The 22,019-nt window shown below is 46.5% G+C and overlaps 8 protein-coding genes across 8 annotated transcripts; 6 read left to right on the top strand and 2 right to left on the bottom strand.

The window, feature by feature from the left end:
- Positions 1-163: 163 nt before the first annotated feature.
- Positions 164-1,165, bottom strand: N7478_011092 (glycoside hydrolase family 18 protein; the record flags this gene model as incomplete). Its single annotated transcript, XM_056927306.1, has 1 exon — positions 164-1,165. One exon carries the CDS (start codon positions 1,163-1,165, stop codon positions 164-166), a length of 1,002 nt encoding a protein of 333 aa, XP_056774354.1.
- Positions 1,166-2,874: 1,709 nt separating this feature from the next.
- Positions 2,875-3,279, bottom strand: N7478_011091 (amidohydrolase family protein; the record flags this gene model as incomplete). The annotated part of the gene is made up of 2 exons (XM_056927305.1): positions 2,875-3,183; positions 3,226-3,279. 2 exons carry the CDS (start codon positions 3,277-3,279, stop codon positions 2,875-2,877), a joined length of 363 nt encoding a protein of 120 aa, XP_056774353.1.
- Positions 3,280-4,099: 820 nt separating this feature from the next.
- Positions 4,100-6,527, top strand: N7478_011090 (acetyl/propionyl/methylcrotonyl-CoA carboxylase subunit alpha; the record flags this gene model as incomplete). The annotated part of the gene is made up of 5 exons (XM_056927304.1): positions 4,100-4,254; positions 4,327-4,525; positions 4,604-4,701; positions 4,761-6,384; positions 6,480-6,527. 5 exons carry the CDS (start codon positions 4,100-4,102, stop codon positions 6,525-6,527), a joined length of 2,124 nt encoding a protein of 707 aa, XP_056774352.1.
- A 1,198-nt stretch (positions 6,528-7,725) lies between these two features.
- N7478_011089 (uncharacterized protein) lies at positions 7,726-8,268 on the top strand (the record flags this gene model as incomplete). Its single annotated transcript, XM_056927303.1, has 1 exon — positions 7,726-8,268. One exon carries the CDS (start codon positions 7,726-7,728, stop codon positions 8,266-8,268), a length of 543 nt encoding a protein of 180 aa, XP_056774351.1.
- A 971-nt stretch (positions 8,269-9,239) lies between these two features.
- Positions 9,240-10,600, top strand: N7478_011088 (uncharacterized protein; the record flags this gene model as incomplete). The annotated part of the gene is made up of 4 exons (XM_056927302.1): positions 9,240-9,690; positions 9,765-9,834; positions 9,904-10,329; positions 10,420-10,600. 4 exons carry the CDS (start codon positions 9,240-9,242, stop codon positions 10,598-10,600), a joined length of 1,128 nt encoding a protein of 375 aa, XP_056774350.1.
- Positions 10,601-12,457: 1,857 nt separating this feature from the next.
- Positions 12,458-14,164, top strand: N7478_011087 (uncharacterized protein; the record flags this gene model as incomplete). Its single annotated transcript, XM_056927301.1, has 3 exons — positions 12,458-12,603; positions 12,653-12,821; positions 12,905-14,164. The coding sequence occupies 3 exons, from the start codon at positions 12,458-12,460 to the stop codon at positions 14,162-14,164; spliced, it is 1,575 nt and encodes a 524-aa protein (XP_056774349.1).
- A 1,284-nt stretch (positions 14,165-15,448) lies between these two features.
- On the top strand, positions 15,449-16,499 carry N7478_011086 (uncharacterized protein; the record flags this gene model as incomplete). Its single annotated transcript, XM_056927300.1, has 2 exons — positions 15,449-15,699; positions 15,764-16,499. 2 exons carry the CDS (start codon positions 15,449-15,451, stop codon positions 16,497-16,499), a joined length of 987 nt encoding a protein of 328 aa, XP_056774348.1.
- A 1,069-nt stretch (positions 16,500-17,568) lies between these two features.
- On the top strand, positions 17,569-21,809 carry N7478_011085 (uncharacterized protein; the record flags this gene model as incomplete). Its single annotated transcript, XM_056927299.1, has 5 exons — positions 17,569-17,681; positions 17,734-18,581; positions 18,635-20,242; positions 20,937-21,120; positions 21,239-21,809. The coding sequence occupies 5 exons, from the start codon at positions 17,569-17,571 to the stop codon at positions 21,807-21,809; spliced, it is 3,324 nt and encodes a 1,107-aa protein (XP_056774347.1).
- Between the last annotated feature and the right edge of the window lie 210 nt (positions 21,810-22,019).

The raw sequence follows: 22,019 nt of genomic DNA, 5'->3' as shown, positions 1-22,019 counted from the left end.
AAAACGAGCGTCCCTAATCTTGAACAACCAACAATGTGACGAAACTAGTGAATGGAGTGGGGCGAAGAACCCCAAAGAACTATCCCAAAATGCGACCCTAGACCAGGGGTCGAGATAAAAGAGTGTTGAAAAGACTGATTCCATGGTTTCCAGGTTGTGGAAATTAGCAGGCGGAGCCAGTGGTAAGAATGCTCTTAGCCTCCTGGGCATAAGTGCATCCGTTATTAACGTTCGAATCGGAGAAACCGGCGGACCACATCATGATACCACCAAAGGCGGGGTTCGAGCTGTATTTTCCGACCAAAGTAGCAAGTGCAGTTGGCTCCAGGTAGTATTGCGCGCCGCTAGCTGTGCCGGTGGCGCCGTCAGGGGCAGCAGGCACACCAATAAAGATCTTAGCATCAGCAGATGGGGTTCCGGCGACATTTGAGACCCAGTCATCGTAGTTGATAGCACCGTTGGTAGAGCATCCAGGGTTATTGTAGAACTGGACCCAGAGATAATCAAATTGAGAAGTGGTGATGATCTGCTGCATATTAGGCTCCGGGATGGGGCACTGTGGAGCACCTGTAATGTAATAGGTGTTGGCGCTGTCAGAAGCAAAGTTTGATCGGAGCGTGCTGATCATGTATTGGTAGTACTGGTTTCCACTTGACGCCTCAATATCGAAGTCCCAGCCGTTGACGAAAGAGGTACCGAAGGGTCGAGGAACAGTGCCACTGCCGACATTTCCATATGCATCCCACAGGTTTTGGCCGATCGTTTCAGCCTCTTCCTGCGAGGACAGGGAGTATGCGCCAACGGCCCCACCAAGGGAAAGAATAACCTTGACACCATTGTTCTGGCAAGTTGTGATGGCAGCAGCAAGATCGTCACATTGCGAACCCTCGCCGCTAGTCGAGATACTGCAAGACTGGCCAATGATGCCGGATGCAATTTCGTTTCCGTTGCCATACTCGTAAAGGAAGGAAAGAACAACTATATCAATACCAGCAGTTGAGCTACAATAGGTGGACAGATCATTGTTCTCAATGGTGCCGCCGCCATTCTGACCCCAGTAGACAACATTCTGGCCAGTGGTGGCACGTCTGCGGAGTCTATGGGGAACTGCAGACACAACGGTGGAAAGCAGACCCACACAAGTCAAAAGAGCAGTGAAATGCATGTTGTAGAAACAGCGAGTTTTTCCGAAGATAGAATAGTAAGGATAGGATTGAAAGATCACAGATCTTTAAATTGAATAAGGAATGTATTGTTCGTCAAGAACAGAAGGGAAGGTTGTCGAAGGAGTGTTGTCGTCGGTTGGCGATGTCGATGAACAAAAAAGAAGTTTTACATGAGGAATTGAGCTCTATTTATGCTCCAACTCGGACAATAGTTTGAAGCATTGGAAGGCTTGAGCATTGTCCTGAACATCTAGATCTCCGCTCGAGGTAGCATGCGCTAGGAGTTTGAATTGTATCAGGAGCGTGAACGATGCCAGGGGAGGGTAGTACTTGAGCCAACCGGAATTAATGGGATGATACTGTACCGCGGAAGTCCATGCGAATGGCACATTATGGTGGTAAACTGGAGGAACTGTGCCAGGAGATAAGCCCATTTGAGGGAGATGATCTTCTGTCTTTTCGGTTCCTTCGTTTCATTTCCGCATAATTCATAGTGCGTACAGTGACATTCAATAGATGCTAGTCGGCCACTTCCTATGATCCAATGTCCTTTGTGGGCTTGACGCCCTTTCTGCATAATCTGCTTAGTGTCTGTTGACCCACCCGTGTGATTTGGGAACCCCTCAAGGAGGAAGCAGAAGGAGGGTAGGAAAGAGGGGAGATTGATTTGAAGCTACCCTACCTTTAGGGATATCACCCAATTTGAGAACACCTGACATTAGTTTGGATAGCTTTGACCTCGTGTCTTCATGGCTTTCGATCTTAGTGTTTCTGGAAATTGCATGCTTCATGGCCTCCTCTTGCAGTAGAAAGCTTCATCGTTACTTACTAGTAAGCCAAAATTCCGTGTCGTGGTCTTTTGGGTCATAAGTGGTATACTAATCGTTGCATTCCGCTAGCCTGCCCCCACAAAATCCTTTTGCAGGAAAGGAAGTCCGAGAAATTCGATGTGAGTATCTTCACATGCATGACATTCTAGGTGACCATTATCCTACGACCCAAATCTGTATTTAATAATGATGGTAGAAAGCGCCACTTGAGCCACTTCCTATGCTAAGCCTTACTCCTCATAACTAGTGGATTCAGAACCTGTGAATAAACAGCATTGACGGACAAGTACGCCAGATCATCTTCATACTTGTATATGTAAGATTTGTTCCGACATCGCGACTTTGTAGCTTTAATTCCACTGCATTTTCGGAAAATATCCGTTTGATTTGAGCCTCATCACAAATTTCCTTCAAATGAACTTCCAGACTTTCCACCACTGACCCAGGGGTATAAGGCTAATCACTGCCATAAAGCAACCTTTCTGGATCACCAATTCTCAGGTAACCATGAATCAGATCTGGAAATGGCATGCCCGCAAGATCAAAATAAAAGCGAGTTCGAAAGACTCTTTAATACCCTCGCTGGTGAGCCCCTCGCCAGATCGGAGCAACATGGTCGAGAAACGGGCAAACCGTTCCACGAGCGGTGGCAGGGTCACACCACAGTGAGATACAATGAAGGTAAGGTTCTCAAATTTAGTGGCAGTACCAGAAATTAGCAGATTCAGCACAGCCCGAGTTGAACCAAAAAGTGTTCCATCATTGGCGTTGGAAATTGTGCCAACGGTTTGTCTGCGTCGGGGTTATCCAAAGAACAGCATTGAGTCGGATGCATGAAGACAAGTGCATTGTGATCGTTGAGCTTTTGAAACACAGGATCAAATTTCGAATCTCCCATAGTTACCCTGGGCATTGGTCATGACAGCGAACCCAGAAGCCCCAAGTTTTAAAGCAGCATCAATTTCTTCCAGGGAGCCCTCCACGTCTGGCAATGGAAGCGAAGCAAACCAACCAAACCGGTCTGGAAACCTGCTGCATATTTCAGCAATCTCGGCATTGGTCTCGCGTGTAACTTGCCTTGTCAACTCGAAATCGTTGATCTTCAGATGTGTGCCTGGGGAAGTGATGCTGAGAATGGATCGTTTAACCCCTAGCTTGTCTATGAGCTCGATATGACTTTCCGGTGACTAAGCCTACAAATATGGATCAGTATATTCCTAATTGCTCACACCATTTTCTCCACCCTCCGGGACAATATGGCAGTGCGTGTCGATCTTTTCCATGGTAGATGTAGGTGCGGCTAGGTTTTGTTCGTTCGGCAAGTCTATCCAAACGTGTTTATGATATTCACTTCATTGTCGTGATATTTTCCGTCATTTATAGAAAACAAATTCGGAATGCCCGGAAGCTCCGGTGAAGAGATCCTATCTCCGTGAACTGCTCAGCGTAACGGGAGCCCGTTTGAGAATAAAGCGGATTCTTCTTCAGGGACTCGGATCCCTTTCAAGTGGAGTTTGGTGGAATTCATGCTTCATATATCCGAGTCAAATGCTTAATCTGTTAAATTTTTATGCTGCAACTTGAATTATGCAATGCATTATCTTTTTTTATTTAGCGGAGATAAGATTTACACGTCAGTAAGATGGATGGCGCGCGCATCACTTTAAATTGATGCCGTTTGTCGATCCCATTCCCGAAACTCCACCTATGTGAGATGGATATTCGCAGATTCAGAATTCTGCACACAGTTGGCCGATACCAATACCGATATTGACTTAGGGGTCTTGTCAGCACCTCTTACACAATCGAATATAGCGACCATTCTCATCTATCTGCATTCGGTATCATTGATGCCTATTTTCTGCCTGGGTATAAGCCACTAGGCCTGAATATGCCTTACATAAGCCTCGGCTTTCCCCGCAATCTCGCTTTGCGTCGGCTCAACCAGGAGCTCAGACGGAGCATCACAGAAGCACAAGTCCGCCTTCCTTTAATTCATTCAACATTTTCCCTCCAGATTCAATCACGACTATGCACTGAGATTCAATAATTTAGGGCAACACTGTCTAGCAGCGATCTCATCCGCTGCACAAACCACCAAACATGACCATTTCATCCCTTCTCCGCATCACACCCCGCCTAGCCCCGACCGCGGCCCACAGGACGGTCAGAACAGTGTCCTCGGTATCAGGCACAAATAGCACAAAACAAAAGACATTAGATTCAATTTTGATTGCGAATCGAGGAGAAATTGCATTGTGAGTCTTATTTGATCTTTCGTATTTCCTCCGACAAGTTACACGTTGGTTCCAAAGCTAATTCTATGCCAGGCGTGTTGGACAGACTGCTGCGGAACATGGAATTCGCGTTACAACTCTTTACACGGATCCGGATAGTCGGTCGCAACATGCGCTAAGTTCGCCTTTTGCGTTTAATCTCGGCTCTGTGTCGGCCTATTTGGATGGAGATCGGATTATTGAGATTGCGAAGAAAGAGGGTTGCCGAGGGATACATCCTGGATATGGCTTTGTAAGTTGATTTCAGCTCAAGAGAGCTGCTTTGTGATCATTTCATATTCATGTATCACGAAAACTAACCTTGTCTCAGTTGAGTGAGAATTCCGCCTTCGCCCGAAAATGCACGGAAGCTGGAATTGTGTTTATTGGTCCGCCATGGAAGGCAATCGAGGATATGGGTGACAAGAGGTAGATCGCACTCACGACTTTGCATTTAATTAGCGCGCTAGCTAACCCATTTCATTTAGTCGCTCCAAAGAAATCATGCTTGCAGCAGGTGTCCCCTGCGTTCCCGGCTACCACGGACATAATCAAGATCCTCAATTCCTCGAAACCGAAGCCGATAAGATCAAATACCCCGTCCTAATCAAAGCCATCAAAGGAGGTGGCGGCAAGGGAATGCGCATTGCCAGCTCAAAGGCGGAATTCCAGGCTCAACTAGAGTCAGCCAAATCAGAAGCAATGAACTCGTTCGGCGACGATAATGTCTTAATCGAGAAATACATCACAACGCCCCGCCATATCGAAGTCCAGGTATTCGCAGATAAATACGGAAACTGTGTGGCACTAGGAGAACGAGATTGCAGTATTCAGCGAAGACACCAGAAGATCCTTGAGGAGTCACCGGCACCGCATCTACCAGATACCACGCGGAAAGACCTCTGGGCGAAAGCCAGATCCGCTGCTCTAGCCGTCGGATATGAAGGTGCGGGAACTGTGGAGTTCATTTTTGACAATGATAGTGGCGAATTCTACTTTATGGAGATGAACACTCGGCTGCAGGTTGAGCATCCTGTGACTGAGATGGTTACAGGTCAGGATTTGGTTCACTGGCAGATTTTGGTTGCAGAGGGATCTCCTCTCCCGCTGACACAGGAGCAAGTGGAGGAAAATATCGCTCGCAGTGGACATGGAATTGAGGCGCGTATCTATGCCGAGAACCCGAATCAGGGATTTATTCCCGATTCCGGACGCTTGATTCATGTGCGAACACCCGCTACAACGGAGGATGTTCGTATTGATGCTGGGTTTGTCGAAGGCGACGAAGTTTCCGCGCATTACGACCCAATGATTTCAAAGCTGATTGTTCGCGGAAAAACTCGCGAGGAAGCTATTCGCAAACTCGGCGCGGCGCTGGAACAGTACGAAGTCGCTGGCCCCGTGACAAATATTGAGTTCCTAAAGGCTCTCTGCCGCAGTCCTGACTTTATTGATGGTGAAGTCGAGACAGGTTATATTGAAAAGCACCGCGAAGAGTTATTTGCGCCAAAGCCTATCGAAGACGAAGTTCTGGCCCAGGTTGCTCTTGCCTGTCTACACCGTGACTCACACTCGGCTGCTCGTCCATCTAGCGGGGTTTCCGGGTCCGCAATTGGATTCGCTTCAAGTTACATGCAGCGACAACTATCATTTATTGAATCGACGGGACCTAACGGCGATGGCCAAACTCTACATGTCCGTGTTCAACAAATAGCAGATCAGACCTTCAATGTTGAAATAGGAGAAAGAGTCTTCGAGCAAGTGGAGAGCCGGATGGACCCCGTTTCGCATATCGTGACATCTTTCTTCCCACACACCCGACTAGACACAACCGTTGTTCAAGACGAGGACACCGTCATTGCATTCCAGCGCGGTGTGCAATACCGCCTAGCCGTGCCTCGGGCCAAATGGATGGAAAAGGCCCTAGGAATGAAAGATGTGGCCAACAGTGTGCTTGCGCCGATGCCCTGCAAGATCCTGCGGGTAGATGTTCAGGCTGGTGATTTGGTTGAGAAGGACCAGCCTTTGGTTGTTATTGAAAGTATGAAGATGGAAACGGTTATTCGTAGTCCACAACAAGGAAAGATTGCTCGCATAGTTCATAAAGAAGGAGTAAGTCACCAGATTCTTTACTTTTTGGCTAAGTCTAGGAATAGACTCTTCACAGTCCTCGGGGCGATTTTTTTGCTAACAATGTTCTCCTTTAGGATCAATGCAAGAGCGGGACTCCTCTAGTCGAATTTGCCGAAGAGTAGGTAGTGAATAAGGAGGGAAATATTTGAAATACCATATCTGCAAATTGCTAGTTTCAATTCTTTGTCGTCTTATTGAAATCAGGACATCTACGACGGGGTAATCTGGCCAGCTATGGCGGCCAATAGCAGTCATCGGGAAAACCCCCATTTTGCCTGTTTTCGGCAGGCAGAAAATCATGATATCTGTGATGCAATAACTTCTACATACTTCAATGCTCAAGGTTAGGCCTTTGCCCCCGCGGTCTACTTAAATGCTATCAATTTCTACAACATTCAAACGTCGGAAGGCTCCAGGTCTCATGGCTGGTCCTGTGGTACCGCCAAGCTCCATGCCCAGGTGGGTAAGCTTTAATCCTACTATCTTGAGATATATCATCTTTAAATCATGACCGTTCTTTATTTTTATATGAAATTACTAGTATAATGTGAATTATCTATTTCTCTACTTATCTTTCCAATCGTCTTTCTAATCATCTTTCTACTTGTTTGTCATTTTGTGGTTTAGAATCTACATTTCTACTTGATACAATTTAGTTGCTTACATTGATTGATTGGCTGCTTTCTAAGTTTCAAGTTTCTAATAGTGTTCAACTATAGTATTTAGTTTCCCTCTGTTTCTGATTGACTATATCATGATTTTATTATATATACTACACATGCATACTATATATTGGTAAGGGGTCCAGGATACACTTCTGCCGCCTTCTACATTGAAAATAGCCATGGAGCATTTGAAGGCACCAAGCGTTTTTACCAGAGTGGCCGGCCGGATTACCCCGTCATAACATCATACCTAGTAGTAGTAATACTAAGGTTCGATTGCAGCTTGCGTCAGAAACTTTTCCACTTCAAGTTAGGTAGTATATTTCCAAGATTATTCCGAGGTTGATGAACGTGAAACGCTAACGTTTGAACTATCAGATTCGAGTTCTTTTGCTCGTAGTATCAAAAGATTCACTGTATTGATACTTAATTTTATTTTTCAAAATATTTTGGCAGCAACACCAACCACAAAGCCCGTAACCTGTCGCTGGAAAACATAGGGTATGGCGCACTTGACCCTTTCAAATCTGTAGGCACCCATGGACCTACTACTACTATTTATATGTTGTTTGCCGTATCCTTTCAAGTTCCTTTCTCTCCCTCCCTCGCCACCGCATCACCTCCACGGTCGTTTCCATACTATACAAAACAGACTATGCCTGATGAGAAGACATTTTTTCGACATATTGATGTCAAAATTTGGGATCTGCTGCAAACTGGTCGTGGTGCAAACATTCTTCAAGGCTCTGTATCCTTTAAGGATGACAACCTAGAGTATTGTACTGAAATCTTGCCAGGTATGCATGATCTGAGCAAGCTAAGATCATGGTGGGAGGACCTTGCCCAGGATGCAACTAATACCGACAATCGCAACCATACTGATGGGTTTGTCCAGGGGATTCAGCCATGGATGTGGGCTGCGGACTACGTACGCAAGTATAATACTGACTGGGAGAAGGAAGTCTGTGCTGCAGGCGACTTACGTCTGTCACTACCTATGATCCCACATGGCTCGATTGGCCCAGCCACAGCTATCCGCCAGGCAATCCTTCCCTGGTTTGTAGCCGTCAAGGCCGATGGCACTACTCTGGATACCCCAGAGTCAGGTTCGTGGGAGGAGATCTCGGCAGCTCACCGCGATATAGTAGCTATCCCCGCACTCCCTCAGGCCATAGCAGTGCTGTTCACGGCTGTATAAATGTACATTTCCTTGCAAATCTACGCTTTAGCGTACGTTCTAAGGTATCTCAGTGCCTTATTGGCTAGGAGCGCTGGTCGTCACCTCTCGTTCACGAGGAGCTGAATATTCTTTTTGACACATCTGGTCACTACACGCGACTTTACCCGTCCATACCGAACTACGCGCCGAGGGGGAAAGATTGAGCAATTTACCCAATATACCCATTGTGCCAGCCTGCCTTTGACGCGAGATCGAAGAGAAGATTCTTGACCTCCAATGCCAAAGTATCTCATTGCGACGAGAGTGTTTCGCCAAATTTGATGCGCTAACTGACGAGGAACAAGATCTTTTGTGGTCCTGCAAGCTAAGAACTGGCCTGGATGGATTTGGCTTCGCCCGGCAGGGATCGGGTACAAGTTATCATTCTCAACGTTATGCTCGGGGTTGAATATGAAATGGATGGGGACAAAGTAGTTCATCTGGACTTGAAGGAAGATTTTCAAAGAGAGATCCAATACTGAGCTTGCTGCAATCATTCAGAAAATCAAGATCTCTGCTTTCAACCGACTCTCCACATGCATGGATGCTTAGTAGGTGTAAAAAGAGAAAAAGAGAAAGGAGGAAAAAAGCCATGTCCCTTCACAGCTTCAAAACTTCTTGCTTATCTTCGGATTTAAATACACTATTTGGGGAAATGAGGCTGATTTTAATATAGTCTTAAGTATAGAAACCAAAATAGCAATTTATTGATACTCGATATCGTATTTGTTGCATGTCGACATGCAATCCCACAAGAGCCTTTGAGGTTTGCAGGGATTATAAGCTATCGGAAGCTTTTAGGTAGATCACCTGAACTCAATTACCTCTGAAGGGTCGATATCCAGATGCTTATATGCTTATACATCTATTCCCCGCAACCCCGCATCTCACACCTCACACCTCACACCTCAAAGTATCACTCTCACCAAGCTCTACACATCAAATCCACAATGAACATCACGGTCCCTCTTTCTTCATTGAGGGCCCTCGCCCGCCTACAATCACAATATCTCAGAACTCCCCTCCAATCCACACATCTTTCACGAAACCTATCCTCCACTTCAATCCTCACCAGCCGCGAAAACAACAACAACGATAACTATGATGATCCCCACCTAGCAGCAACCACAAGGGCACCCAAGGACGCCTCAGCCTCAGCCAACGAAGGCCGCTTCGCACGCACAGATGAAAATGTCCAAATTTCATATCCAAGCGATAGCGAAATGCCCGCACAGCCAGTCGTACAGGGACGCGGAGGAATGCATTTCAAGCGCACACTGGCTTCGTTTTCGCTCGAGAATAAAGTTAGTCTTGTTACTGGTGGGGCGAGGGGGTTAGGCCTTGTTATGGCGCAGGGACTTGTTGCGTCGGGGTCTGATTTGGCCATTGTTGATTTGAATAGTATGTTTTATCTCAGTGTGGACATGCACATGTGGATGTGGATATATACCAATGCTGACACTATACTGATACAGGGACCGAAGCGAAGGAACAAGCAGAGAAGTTAATTGAGCAGTTTTGCAAAGAGAATCCGGGGATTGAACAGTATTTCACTCCTTTCCTTTATACTTTCTCGATTTTAATTCCTCTTAGTACGATAGACTAACAAATTAGAATGCCAAACATAACAGCCCACTACGCCGACGTCTCAGACCCCTCCTCGGTAAACACCGCTCTCTCCGAAATCCTCACAAAACACACCCGAATCGACAACCTCGTCACATCAGCCGGATTCACCGAGAACTTCGACGCAATAAGTTACCCATTCGATCGCATGAAGAAACTCTGGGGCGTCAATGTAGACGGCACATACCTTTTCGCTACCGGTGTTGCTAAGCATCTCATGGAGCGGAAGGCACCAGGGAGTATTGTGATGATTGGCTCTATGTCCGGTGCTATTGTTAATGTGCCGCAGCCTCAGGCGCCGTATAATGCTTCGAAGGCTGCTGTGAGGCATTTGGCTGCTTCTTTGGCTGTTGAGTGGGCTGGGTATGGGATACGGGTTAATTGTATTAGTCCGGGGTACATGTTGACGGCTTTGTATGTTCACCTACTTTAACCTTGGATGTTGTTCTGAACTTGAAGTTTTTAAAGCTGAATGAGTGCTAATTCTTACTATATTTGGTTTAGGACTCGGAAGATTCTTGATGAGAATCCCCAACTTAAGGAGAAGTGGATTTCGTTGATTCCTGTTGGGAAGATGGGGGTGCCGGAGGATTTGATGGGAGCTGTGACCTTTTTACTTAGTGATGCGTCGAAGTATGTTACTGGTGCTGAACTTCGGGTGGATGGGGGTTATACTGTGACTTGATGGGGCATCTAGAATATTACTAAACTATGAATGAACTTCAGGTCGCATCCAGTATTCCATCAAGGTATTCCAGCAAATATGCCAGGATTACCTTGACCAGGGATTTACATGTATTTAGAGCGCTAGTGTAAACCGAAGCTCAATTAAGTAGAAAGGGGTTCTTAGACAGGGGTAAAGATTCCACCCAATCAATCCACAGTGCTGTACATACAATAAAGCACTTGAATTGACAGTAAAACTCTGATTTCTCAAAGTCATGGAGTCATTCTGAACATCTCTGCGACATCAATTACAAAATTCAAACTCACCCAGATCATGAGGCCCATGAACCCTGGTTCAGCCTCCCGCTGTCTCCGCATTGAGGACCAAAGTTGTGGGTCGGTGTGGAGGTCTATGCGGGGGGATCAAGGGGGAATTTTCGGAGATGAAATGAATGCAGCTGAGCAAACGAGCTGACGTGGAGAGTCAAGCATTCCAACGACAAGGATCCACTAATGTGCCTCCTTTCTGGAGATATGTACGGAGCAGGACCGTTTTACATTGAATTATCGAGAAGATACATTTGTTTGTTCATACTAGTAGACGGTGTACCAGTGGTGAATTGTGGGGTGTCGGGGAGAACCAGGAGAACCAGAAGGACCAAGTTCATATTCAAGAGTAGTAATTTAGGCCCGTTTTATGATAGGAGAGAGGACGATCCTTTTCTCCCACTTCCACTAGTGCTTTAAGATCTTCCCCGAAATCTGGGTTACCCCATACCTCCAGAGTGGCAAAGGGATAACGGAGTCCGGAATAGACTGATTGGAATGTGATGATATGGAGATCTTGTCGGTTCAGTGGGGTTATTTGTCACGTAGCCTGTACAGTAGAGAGTCAAACAAAGCTAGAATACTCCTAAGCAATTCCAGTCCAAGTTAGCTCAGGCTTCTTCTGTTCTGTTCTCTTCTGGTCTTATATAGCGGCCAATCCCGGGCCGTTCCGACACTCCGAACAGTCACCAATTGAAACCTTCATACTGCGATCGTGTTAAATCGTGTCAAACACCGTGTTCGACGGAGAAGAGAAAGAGAAAGAGAAAGAAAAACGAACTCCGCCACCACCTCGTGGATCAAATAGTGGGGGGGGTACAGTACATTATTGGTGTCCAGTTGGGTTGTGCTCCACACGGCGATCCTGGCTTTGAACAGTGGTTGTATGCTGGAGACACGTTGATTATCCGGAGAAGATCTCCGTGAATGTTCTGGAGGGAAGGGAGCTCCCTCCTGCAAGTTTTCTTTTCTTCCAGCACTTGAAGGTCCAAACTCTCACCCTGTTAATCCCTGGTATCTGAGAGGCAAAAGGGTAAAAGAGGGCCAGGCCCATCCATGTTTCTTGTGGTCGGAATTCCCCCGCTATCGCACTATCGCGCTATCTGCCTCAGGCTGCTGTCAAGGAAAGAGGGAATTTTTATTTTTGCCTTCTGAGTCTCACTTTCTTCCCAGTTCATCTTGCCTGGTACGCGGGGCTTTTTTACCGTGTACCTCTTTGCATAAGTGAATTACACGGTCAGTGGTTAATTAGTACGGTGCAGCTTTGACCGCCGACATTCGACCTTGTGCTTGCTTATTTGATTGCGACGAACACGAGTTACGGCACTCGATATTTCACTGTCTATTTCACAGCTTATTCGCGTTTTCGATCTCCGTCATCTTTCTTGAGTCATCAGTTGATTTGATCTTTCGCTGAGAATCCTCCGATTATGCGATTTCTTTGTCTCTTCTGCACCTGAACTTGTGGTGCTTTGGTCTAAAGAACGTATACCATACCCCGGATTTTTAGACTCAGCTTCAAGAGTGTCGTCCTCTATATCTCATCAACATGGCGCAAAAGATATCAGAAAGTCTGGTGACTATCACTCAGGTACCCAGTCCCAGCGAAATAATGGGAGAACAGAGGGTTGATAGGACGATGATCAAAGGCTTCTGGCAAGGTACTCAGAACAAGAACCATGATGAGCTTTTGTCGTGATCAACAGGCTGACCATTTCGCGCAAACAGCATTTTTCATATCCAGACAAGCTAGCAATAAGGAGATGGATCGCAGACTGGAATATCTCTTTTGGCGAATTTGGAGTAGCGATGATCTGCTGGAGCGCACCAATATCAAGTATCTGGACGGTCTAGTCTCGCGCATTATGGCATCAGAGCCCCTTCCTTTATCACCGCCAAACAAACCCGATACGGTGAGTATCTCTTTGCACACGGTCTATGTTCTGCTTAATCTTCTGCTTCAAGGACATACTCATCTCTGAAACTATTCCCACAGCTTGGATCCCCATCCTCAAAGGCTACCTCTCCCCGGGCAGTGCCCACCTCCGACTCCCAGAAATACATGGAATCCAAATCAGTCCCTCCAAATTGCACCCCGGGCTCAGGTGGTCTCCATCCGATCCTAAAAAAGCCTAACACAGCCCCAACTCCGCAAAAAACCACCCGCCTGCTCCTCGAGCATCCCAGCGGTGAAAACATCACAACTAGCCCTTCTAACCCACCAACTCCGAGCGTGATAGAGATTGCGCCAAAGGACGACTTCTCCACGACTCGCCAGCCAGCAAAGAAAGCAACTCATTTCACAACAGGCCGCGCCACCCGTGGAGGCAAACGTCGTCCAGTCTTCAATCGTCGCAAGTCCTCACAGTCTTCAATCTCCAAACCTGCATCTGCAGTCTCACCACGAGACCGACCCATCGAAACCCCACCAAGAGACTCACCCGAGCCCATGTTCGACGTAGACGAAGACGATGATCTATCCGCCCCACTTGATCCCCAGACAGTAGCCGAAAGCAAAAGCCATCAGGCTAGTGCCGCCACGAGCTGGTCCGATCTCACTATCACATCCACAACACCTATAATGCTCAGCAAGAAACTTTCCTCGAAGACTCCTCCCCAGTTAGCACCTACGTTGCTCGATATCGATATTCCAGATAAACAAGACCCCATCCTGCCCCAAGGAATAGAAACGGTTAGTCTCGACCTTAACATGCAGGAAATCCGCAACCCAAATGCTGAAACCCAGGACCACAGTTCATATGAGACAGTAGTAAATTTGAATGTCGATACCGGAGACCTTCCAGGCGCACGCCGCATTCCTAACCCAGAGGAACGGAGACGACCACGTTCCAAAACTATCCCTGCTAAAGTCTCCGAGAAACATCCCTCCTACGCGCATGTTCGGCCACGCACATCTGATCATACGTGGCACCCGCCCCCACGCGAGAACTTTCTAATCAACCAGATGATGCTAAATAAGCGTCCAAATCCACAACCATTGAATGAACCGCTTGTAAGCAAGGATTTTCGGGCACAGTGGTTAAAGGTTCTAGAAGAGGCGGGGATGCTTGAAGCAGCTGGTAAGAGATACGATATTCACTCGGAGGGAGGAGAGGGATATAGTTTTCCGGAACAATTTTCTGATCCGCCTCAATTCGATGAAGACCAGATTGTGGGAATAAGGATAAGGGGAATAGGAACGGACGGAAGTTCAAGCTCTAGATGCCAAAGTGCGGTGTTTGATGGAAGTGACTAGGTGGTTAAGTTGGTTTGGCATTAAACGGACCGGACTGGAGTTTGGTTTCGGATTCACTCAACATACAGCGATTGCTTTATTTTCTCTCTCATTGCTTCGGTGCCTTGCTTCAGTGTACGATGATTTTTCGATGATTTCCAAGACTGCATTTCAGTTCTTTCAATGCATGCATGATATGTATTGCAGATATCGCCTCTCACAATACAATGCCTGGTGAGATTTCTTCAAGTTGATACAGATATACGCAGGCTCGTCGGTTTCACTCGATGTCTTGATCGATCAAAGTCCAGTCCAATCTTACATACAATCAATATATAATTTACCACAAGCGAACTTGTCAAGGTGAAACTAGGGCTGTCGACTTCGGAAACAGGTCGATGTACGTGACGAATAAGAAGCTTATGGATTGCCTAGTGTTCCATTCGAGCCGCAAAACCTGACTACTACCGGGTCCAGAATGATCTCAATTCTCTATTTATTCCGCAGTTGACTTCCAGAAGTTCCTGTTACGGAGGTTCAAAAATATCGGTGAAGAAGGATACCACATTTGAGCTTAGCGCATACGTACCAACATAGCATCACTCCACCATAAATAACCCCGAATAAGATCAAATTCATCATGTAACACCAATAAATTAATCTGTTTGGTATATGAGAAACCCAAACCCCCTAACTCACCATAGCGCGCGGACCCACTACCATACCCGGCTACTCTCCGAGATAACAGGACACCCTTCAGTCCCCACCCATTTCGAACCTCACTGGTGGAAGATCGTATCCGCAGACACAGAAAGAGCAGCACACCCCGGACGATTACGCCCCGTAGGGCTTATTTTGTTTTTCCACCGAAGTTAACCCGTCAACATTTTCTCTTCGCAATTGTTTCCGATTAGATGAAATTCCACTCAGTGCCGGACACCGGCTAAGCCTTCGTGGAATAAAGTGAATAAAATTGAAGCTGCAGAAAGCTTAAATGTTTTTTGTGAGTGTTTCAGGATAACTAGTGGTTTCTCTGGTAGCTGAATGGTGGATTCGGTGCGGATGAACTGCTATATTGGCACTTGTGCCGCGTGGACCTTTGAGTGTGTGACAGCGATAATCTATTCTATTCTAGCTTTCTGGTCCTTTCCTCCGGTATGAAGGAGGAAAAGATGGGACGTCACGACAATATTGTGGGGCTAGACTAAGGGAAGATGCATGTATAAAGGTCATGTCTCTGCGAGAAATAATTCAAGTTGTCTTCACACTCATAATCCCCATCTTCTTCTTCATATTGCCAACATTATGATGAAGGCTTTTGCACTTTTCTCCTTCGCAGCATCCGTGCTAGCAGCCAGTCGCACCAGCGCTCCTAGTGGCTCAATTGTTGTCGCAAAGTCTGGCGGCGACTATAGTACCATTAGTGATGCTATCTCAGCGCTTGATACCTCCACCACAGATACGCAGACCATCTTCATTGAAGAGGGTACTTACGAGGAACAAGTGTATATCCCCGAACTATCCGGAGAGTTGATTATCTACGGCCAAACAGAGGAGTAGGAATCTCATTAATCCATCTAATCGAAAGAAAGGCCAAAGGCCACAACTAACAATCTTCAGTGACACCACCTACTCCTCCAATACCGTAACCATAACAGCCGGTGTAAGCGCAACAGAAGCAGGCAACGACGACGAATCCGGCACCCTCCGCAACTACGCCGCAAAATCAAGCATCTACAACATCAACGTGGCAAACACCTACGGCGAGGGCTCCCAAGCACTAGCCCTAAGCGCCTACAACACCGAACAGGGATACTACGCCTGTTCCTTCACAGGCTTCCAAGACACCGTCCTCGCCGAAACAGGCTACCAAGTCTACGGCTCCTGCTACATCTCCGGCGCTATCGATTTCATCTTCGGCCAGACAGGAAACGCATGGTTTGATAAGTGTGTCATTGGTCTTGAGAAGTATAGCTACGGTACTATTACTGCGCAGGGGAGACCTTCTTCTTCAGATGAGGGGTACTTTGTTATTAATGAGAGTACTGTTGAGGCTGTGTCGGGTGAGGATGTCAGTGAGGGGACTTATTATCTTGGACGGCCATGGAGTGAGTATGCGAGGGTTGTTTTTCAGAATACAGTGCTGAGTGATGTTATTAATTCCGCGGGGTGGGTTGAGTGGAGCAGTAGTGAGCCCAATACTGAGGATGTGCTTTTTGGGGAGTATGATAATTCTGGTGATGGGGCTGAGGGGACGAGGGCTTCTTTTGCGGAGACGCTGAGTGCTGCTGTTAGTATTGAGAGTATTCTTGGGAGTGATTATGAGGATTGGGTTGATACTAGCTATATTTCTTGAGGGTTTTCGCATTGATCCCGCGAGTTTCTTGTTTTTAAAGATGGGATTGGAGTGATGCTCAACTTAGGCTGTTCTATATTCACCTTGGGTTCTGAATGCAAATATGCCTATCTACACGTGAAAATGTACCCTTGCCGGAATTTCCTTTTTGGATGATTGCCGCTTTTAGGAACTACTCAGGGCCAGGCCCGCTGAGTAGTTTCTACATATCATGCCCTGTTATTCCTGAGCCGACCTGATCAAGGTAAGTGACTGCTCATTGGGCCATCGTTGACTTACTCACCGCACCGGGCTCAGGTGTTGAGTTCATAGACGCTGATTGGTGCTTGATGTCAGACTAATTGCAACAATGTGTACATCAATATGTGCATCGACCCCATTCCTACATGTAGTAAGGAGAAAGAATGAACCAATAGAAAGACCCAACTGCTCTGCCTTAGACCCACAACATTTGAAGACTATCTACATGATTCTGTCACGCTCTAGGGTTCATTTCTGCTGTCCTCATCTTCTGTAGGAGACCGCTGAAATATTGAGTTAGAATAAATCAAGATAATGAAATATTAAAAGCCTTATCATTCCAAATCTCTATAATATATACAATTGAATACAGCAGCTATATAGCCAACCAAAGCCTATATCTTTATATTTTATACGAATTATATAATCTTACTATTTATCCCACTTATGGGTATGTTATTAGCGGTATAGGCATGCCCATAAATAGACAGGTTTGCTAATGGGTATGCCCATCGGTCTGCACAGGTCTAGTTCCAAGACTACTCTGGTCAACCAACTTTAGCAATTAACAAACCAACATTGATACGATCAAGGTATTAACCAAATCATATTTAAAAACAGAGTGAAAGGTCTGATTCTTCGAAATATTACGCAACGATGGGGGCCTATCCCCAATACCGTTGAACTTAGTGTATTGTTGAGAATCATGTGACCCTTTCACATAACCCCAACCTCGCTCGCTCAATCGACTCAACATCAGTTCGTTACATCATTTAAGACTTATGTCCCTTTTTAACCGTGTATAGGTTATACTATTTATCTATCTATCATGTCTGACTTAGATTCTGGCCGTCTTCCTACGACTGTACGCCCTATCCACTACGACCTCACGCTAGAGCCAGACCTAGAAAACTTCGTGTTCCATGGCTGTGTGAAAATCAAGTACGGTCCTATTAAGCAGAAAAAAAAATCTTCCATGATCTAACATATTCAGGATCGATGTGCTGAGAGGTACAAACTCCATCACTCTCCATGTAGTAGACTTGGCAATCCATGATGTCTGGGTTTCCGATACTGAGATTCCGTCATCGAAGGTGCGGAGAGATGAAGAGAAACATATTTTGAGTGTTTACCTAGATGAGCCTCTAGTCTGCGGCCAGACAGCAACCATTTCACTGAAATTCAAGGGAATACTTGAAGATAAACTTGCGGGCTTTTTCCGCTCCAGCTATACAGATGATAATGGTCACAAGCAATTCATCGCCGTCACACATATGGAACCGACCTATGCCCGCCGAGTATTTCCATGCTTTGATGACCCAGCACTCAAGGCGACTTTTGCGGTGACTGTGAGGGCAGCTGAGAAGTTTACTTGCCTTAGTAACATGGACATCAAATCATCACGATCGCTAGGCAACGGCAAAAAACAAGTGGTTTTTAGTGAGACTCCTCCTATGTCGACGTATCTCGTTACGGTTGTTGTTGGTGATCTTGTGGTACTGGAGACTGATAGCTACCGCGTGCCCGTCCGTCTGTTTGCTGTGGCTGGTACTGAACTCGATCGCCTTGGGGCATTTGGACTTGATCTCTCGGTGAGAACGCTGGATTTCTATGACAGTGAATTCGACAGTCCATATCCGCTACCAAAACTAGATATGGTGGCGGTTCCGGACTTTACGGGTGCAATGGAGAACTGGGGTCTAGTCCTCTACAACGACGCTCGACTGTTATTTGACCCTATATCTTCTCCAGTGTCATATAAACAACAGGTGACCATGCTTGTTTTACACGAGCTGGCGCACCAATGGTTTGGAAACCTAGTAACCATGGAGTATTGGGATGGTTTGTTCATCTAGGAAACTCTAGGCGGTATATCGGCTAATGCTCTTACCTAGGTCTTTGGCTCAACGAAGGATTCGCGGAATGGATGTCTTGTTATGCTTGCAATGTTTTCCATCCTGAATGGGACGTTTGGAAGATGTTCGTTGCGGGAGACCTTCAGCGGGGACTAGCTCTGGATGCATTGCGCAGCTCCCATCCTGTCCAAACACGTATACATGGGGATAGCGATATAGGTCAGATTTTTGACGATATCTCGTATACAAAAGGGTCTTGCATCTTAATCATGATTGCTCGGGCTCTTGGTGAAGACTCATTTCTACGGGGAGTAAGAGCATATCTCAGAAGACATGCGTACAGTAATGCCAGGACCGAAGATCTGTGGATCGCGCTATCTGAGACAAGTAGTCAAGATGCGGTAAACATCATGGAAATCTGGACGCGCAAGGTGGGATTCCCTGTCCTGACCGTCACAGAGGATGAAGAGTCAAAAACAATTCATATTCGACAGAGTCGGTTCTTATCAAGTGGAGATCTTGAACCTGATGAAGATGAAACTATCTACCCTGTTCCTCTAGCCTTCCATACTACTAATAATGATATTGATATGGATATCAAACTCAGGACCCGTGAGGCAACATTCAATGTTACGACTCTGGATTTCTTCAAGCTGAACGCAAACCATTCCGGATTCTACCGCACGGCTTACTCGCCCGAGCGACTGAAGAAGCTTGGTCAAGTCACAAATTCCCCCTTGTTTACTGCTGAGGACCACGTGGGTCTCATAGCAGACGCAGCTGCTCTAGCAGCAGCAGGCTATCAAAAGACATCTAGTGTGCTTGGGCTCCTCGACAGCATTAACCAAGACACCGAATATATTGTCTGGAGCCAGATGCTAGCGAGCATAGCTGCTATTCACGCAGCTTGGATCCAAGTTCCACAAATAGAGAATGCTTTAAATTCTCTGGAATGCCAATTAATCGGTACCAAAGCTCACCATTTGGGATGGGCCATTAGCGACAATGACAGCGATATAACCCGCCGATTCAAAACACTGCTGTTTTATAAAGCTGCTCTCGCGGGAGATGAGAAGGTAAAGAAATCTGCAGAAGATATGTTCCGGCAATATCGTGCTGGCGACCAATCCGCTATCCACCCCGACTTGCGTGAAGCAGTCTTCGCCTCTATGATAAGTACAGGCGGGGAAGATGAATACGATGCTATTTTAGACTTGTATTATACGGCCCGAACAAGCAATGAACGCGCCTATACCCTCGCAGCCCTAGGTCATGCGCGCAACCCGGAAATGATCCGCCGTACAACCACAATGCTTTTAAATGAAGTGCGTCTGCACGAGATTATCATACCGCTGACCACACTGTCAACGCATTTAATTGGAATCTCAGCGATCTGGGACTGGTTTACGAGTAATTGGCCCGTCATTAAAGAGCGACTAGTGACGGGCCTGGTTATGCTTGGCAGAGTTATACAGCTCTGTACGAAGGGGTTCACTACTGAAGAACGATGGCAAGAAGTTAGGATGTTTTTTCAAAATAGTCAGATACAAGGGCTTGAGAAGTCTGTACAGCGGGCTTTGGATGAGATCCGAACCAAGAGTCGTTGGGTGAAAAGGGACTCGAAGGATGTTACGGAATGGCTTGAAGGTACTCAATAAGTTAGTTCCCTAACTCACGGACATTAAAATAATGAAAGACGTAGCCAAATCAAAGATCGCTTGCCTTAAATGAATTTTCAATATTGATCAACGATTCAAAGGACAGCGCTAGAGAGACAAAGGCTGGCAATTAAAACGACACTATAATTTCCCTTGGCTGGTACGCTGAGTTGTATAGCTTGGGCCCACTTGCCTAGCATGTTGGCCAATAAATTTATTGGGTGAGCAAATAGGCGCAGATCTAGGTTCGCGATTACATGGCCCAGCGGTAAATGATTAGCTTAGAAGTGGCCCATTCTTTTCGGTTGCAACCACTGTAAAGGGAGCTAGCCTCTGCTCTAATGGGTCGACATTGTTTTAGAATGTGACGAACTGAGCGATTCGCCGGCGTTGGAATCTACTTGTTCATTTTATAAAACAGCATTTCAAATCAAAGGAGTAATTTTGAGCTAATTATGGAGGGACCGGTAGATGAGGCGTAAAAACTAGAAGGCATGACCAAGCCTATTCCTATAAGCTCGAAGTGTAAAAGCAGATTATTTATTCGCATATTACAGATAGTGTCACATTCGACTCGGGGGATAAGTTTCACTTTTGACCAGAGTTGATTGCCACAGCGGACTACATCGTTGGCACTGGAACAGCCTGCTACGGGGCCTCGACATCGCTCACTGGATAACCAGATACGGTCGTCAAATTTTCCTGGCGATATGATGAAGAGCCCATTGAGCTTCGCCTCTTACAGCGAGCACAGGAGCGCAACGCTTGGGGAGTCATCCAGTTCCAAGGATACCAGGACCTGGTGAGCATCGCTGAGCTTCGGCAGGGGCTAGAATTCCCTCAACCCTTCGTCAAACGGACTTTCTCGTGCGTCGCAAATGCCCCTCTAGGCCGTCCCATTCGACAATACAACTTGATTTCGGAGTTATTAGAAGTCTTGCGTGACCTAGTCAGGGCCCTTCAATCTCTCTACGTAAACGCGAAGATCCTCCATTCGCAACGTCGCTATCAAGAATCTGATCATTACCACGCAGGATAGCACCAATAGCCCCAAGGGTGTCTTGCTCGATTTCAACTTCGTGCTTGATCTTGACCACGTTCGTCCGATTGAGCCCATGGTTGGATCAGATGGGTTCATGGCGATTGGCATTCTCACCGGACAGCGGCATACGTATCGCCATGACCTAGAGTCCCTGTTCTATGTTTTTCTCTGGATCGCTATTGCCAACGACCACATCCATAACGAGGTAACTGACTTTATGCAAGGCCTACCAGAAACATCCCGACTCCCAAAGTGGTGCACCATGGACTTCGGTGCGGTCGGACGGGATAAGTCTTTAGACATGAGTCCGGAGGGCTTCGAAGAGATTCTGAACGAGTTTTCTTCTGAATTTGCGCCTCTTCGTGGTCTGGCTAAAGAACTACATGCACTTATTTCCCCTGTGCGCGGTGGGCAGATCTTTACGGGTACGGACACGGACTTGGTGGCTGTGCAGAACCTGTATGACGGGATGGCGGATGCGTTTAATCGTAGTGCCCTAGCTTTCCAGAAATAAAGAGATATAAAGCACGTTGTAGGATGTCTTTTATTAGTGACAAACTAGACTGCTGTTTCGCAAGGGATTCTTGTAAATGATCTATCTTAGCCGTGAATATCGTACACAAAGCTGATGTCGGCCTTTTGCTCCCTAGGTTTGAGGCTTCATCAAGTGCCAGGCTGGTATGGGACATCTTAGGCTGGAGAGTAGATCCAACTGAGCGAAGCG

This window comes from Penicillium angulare, assembly GCF_028827245.1.
Source record: "Penicillium angulare strain IBT 27051 chromosome Unknown utg000008l_segment0_segment0, whole genome shotgun sequence".
Lineage (NCBI taxonomy): Eukaryota > Fungi > Ascomycota > Eurotiomycetes > Eurotiales > Aspergillaceae > Penicillium > Penicillium angulare.
Note: the sequence above shows the minus strand (reverse complement) of the source record. Positions and strands in the feature narration are given on the sequence as shown.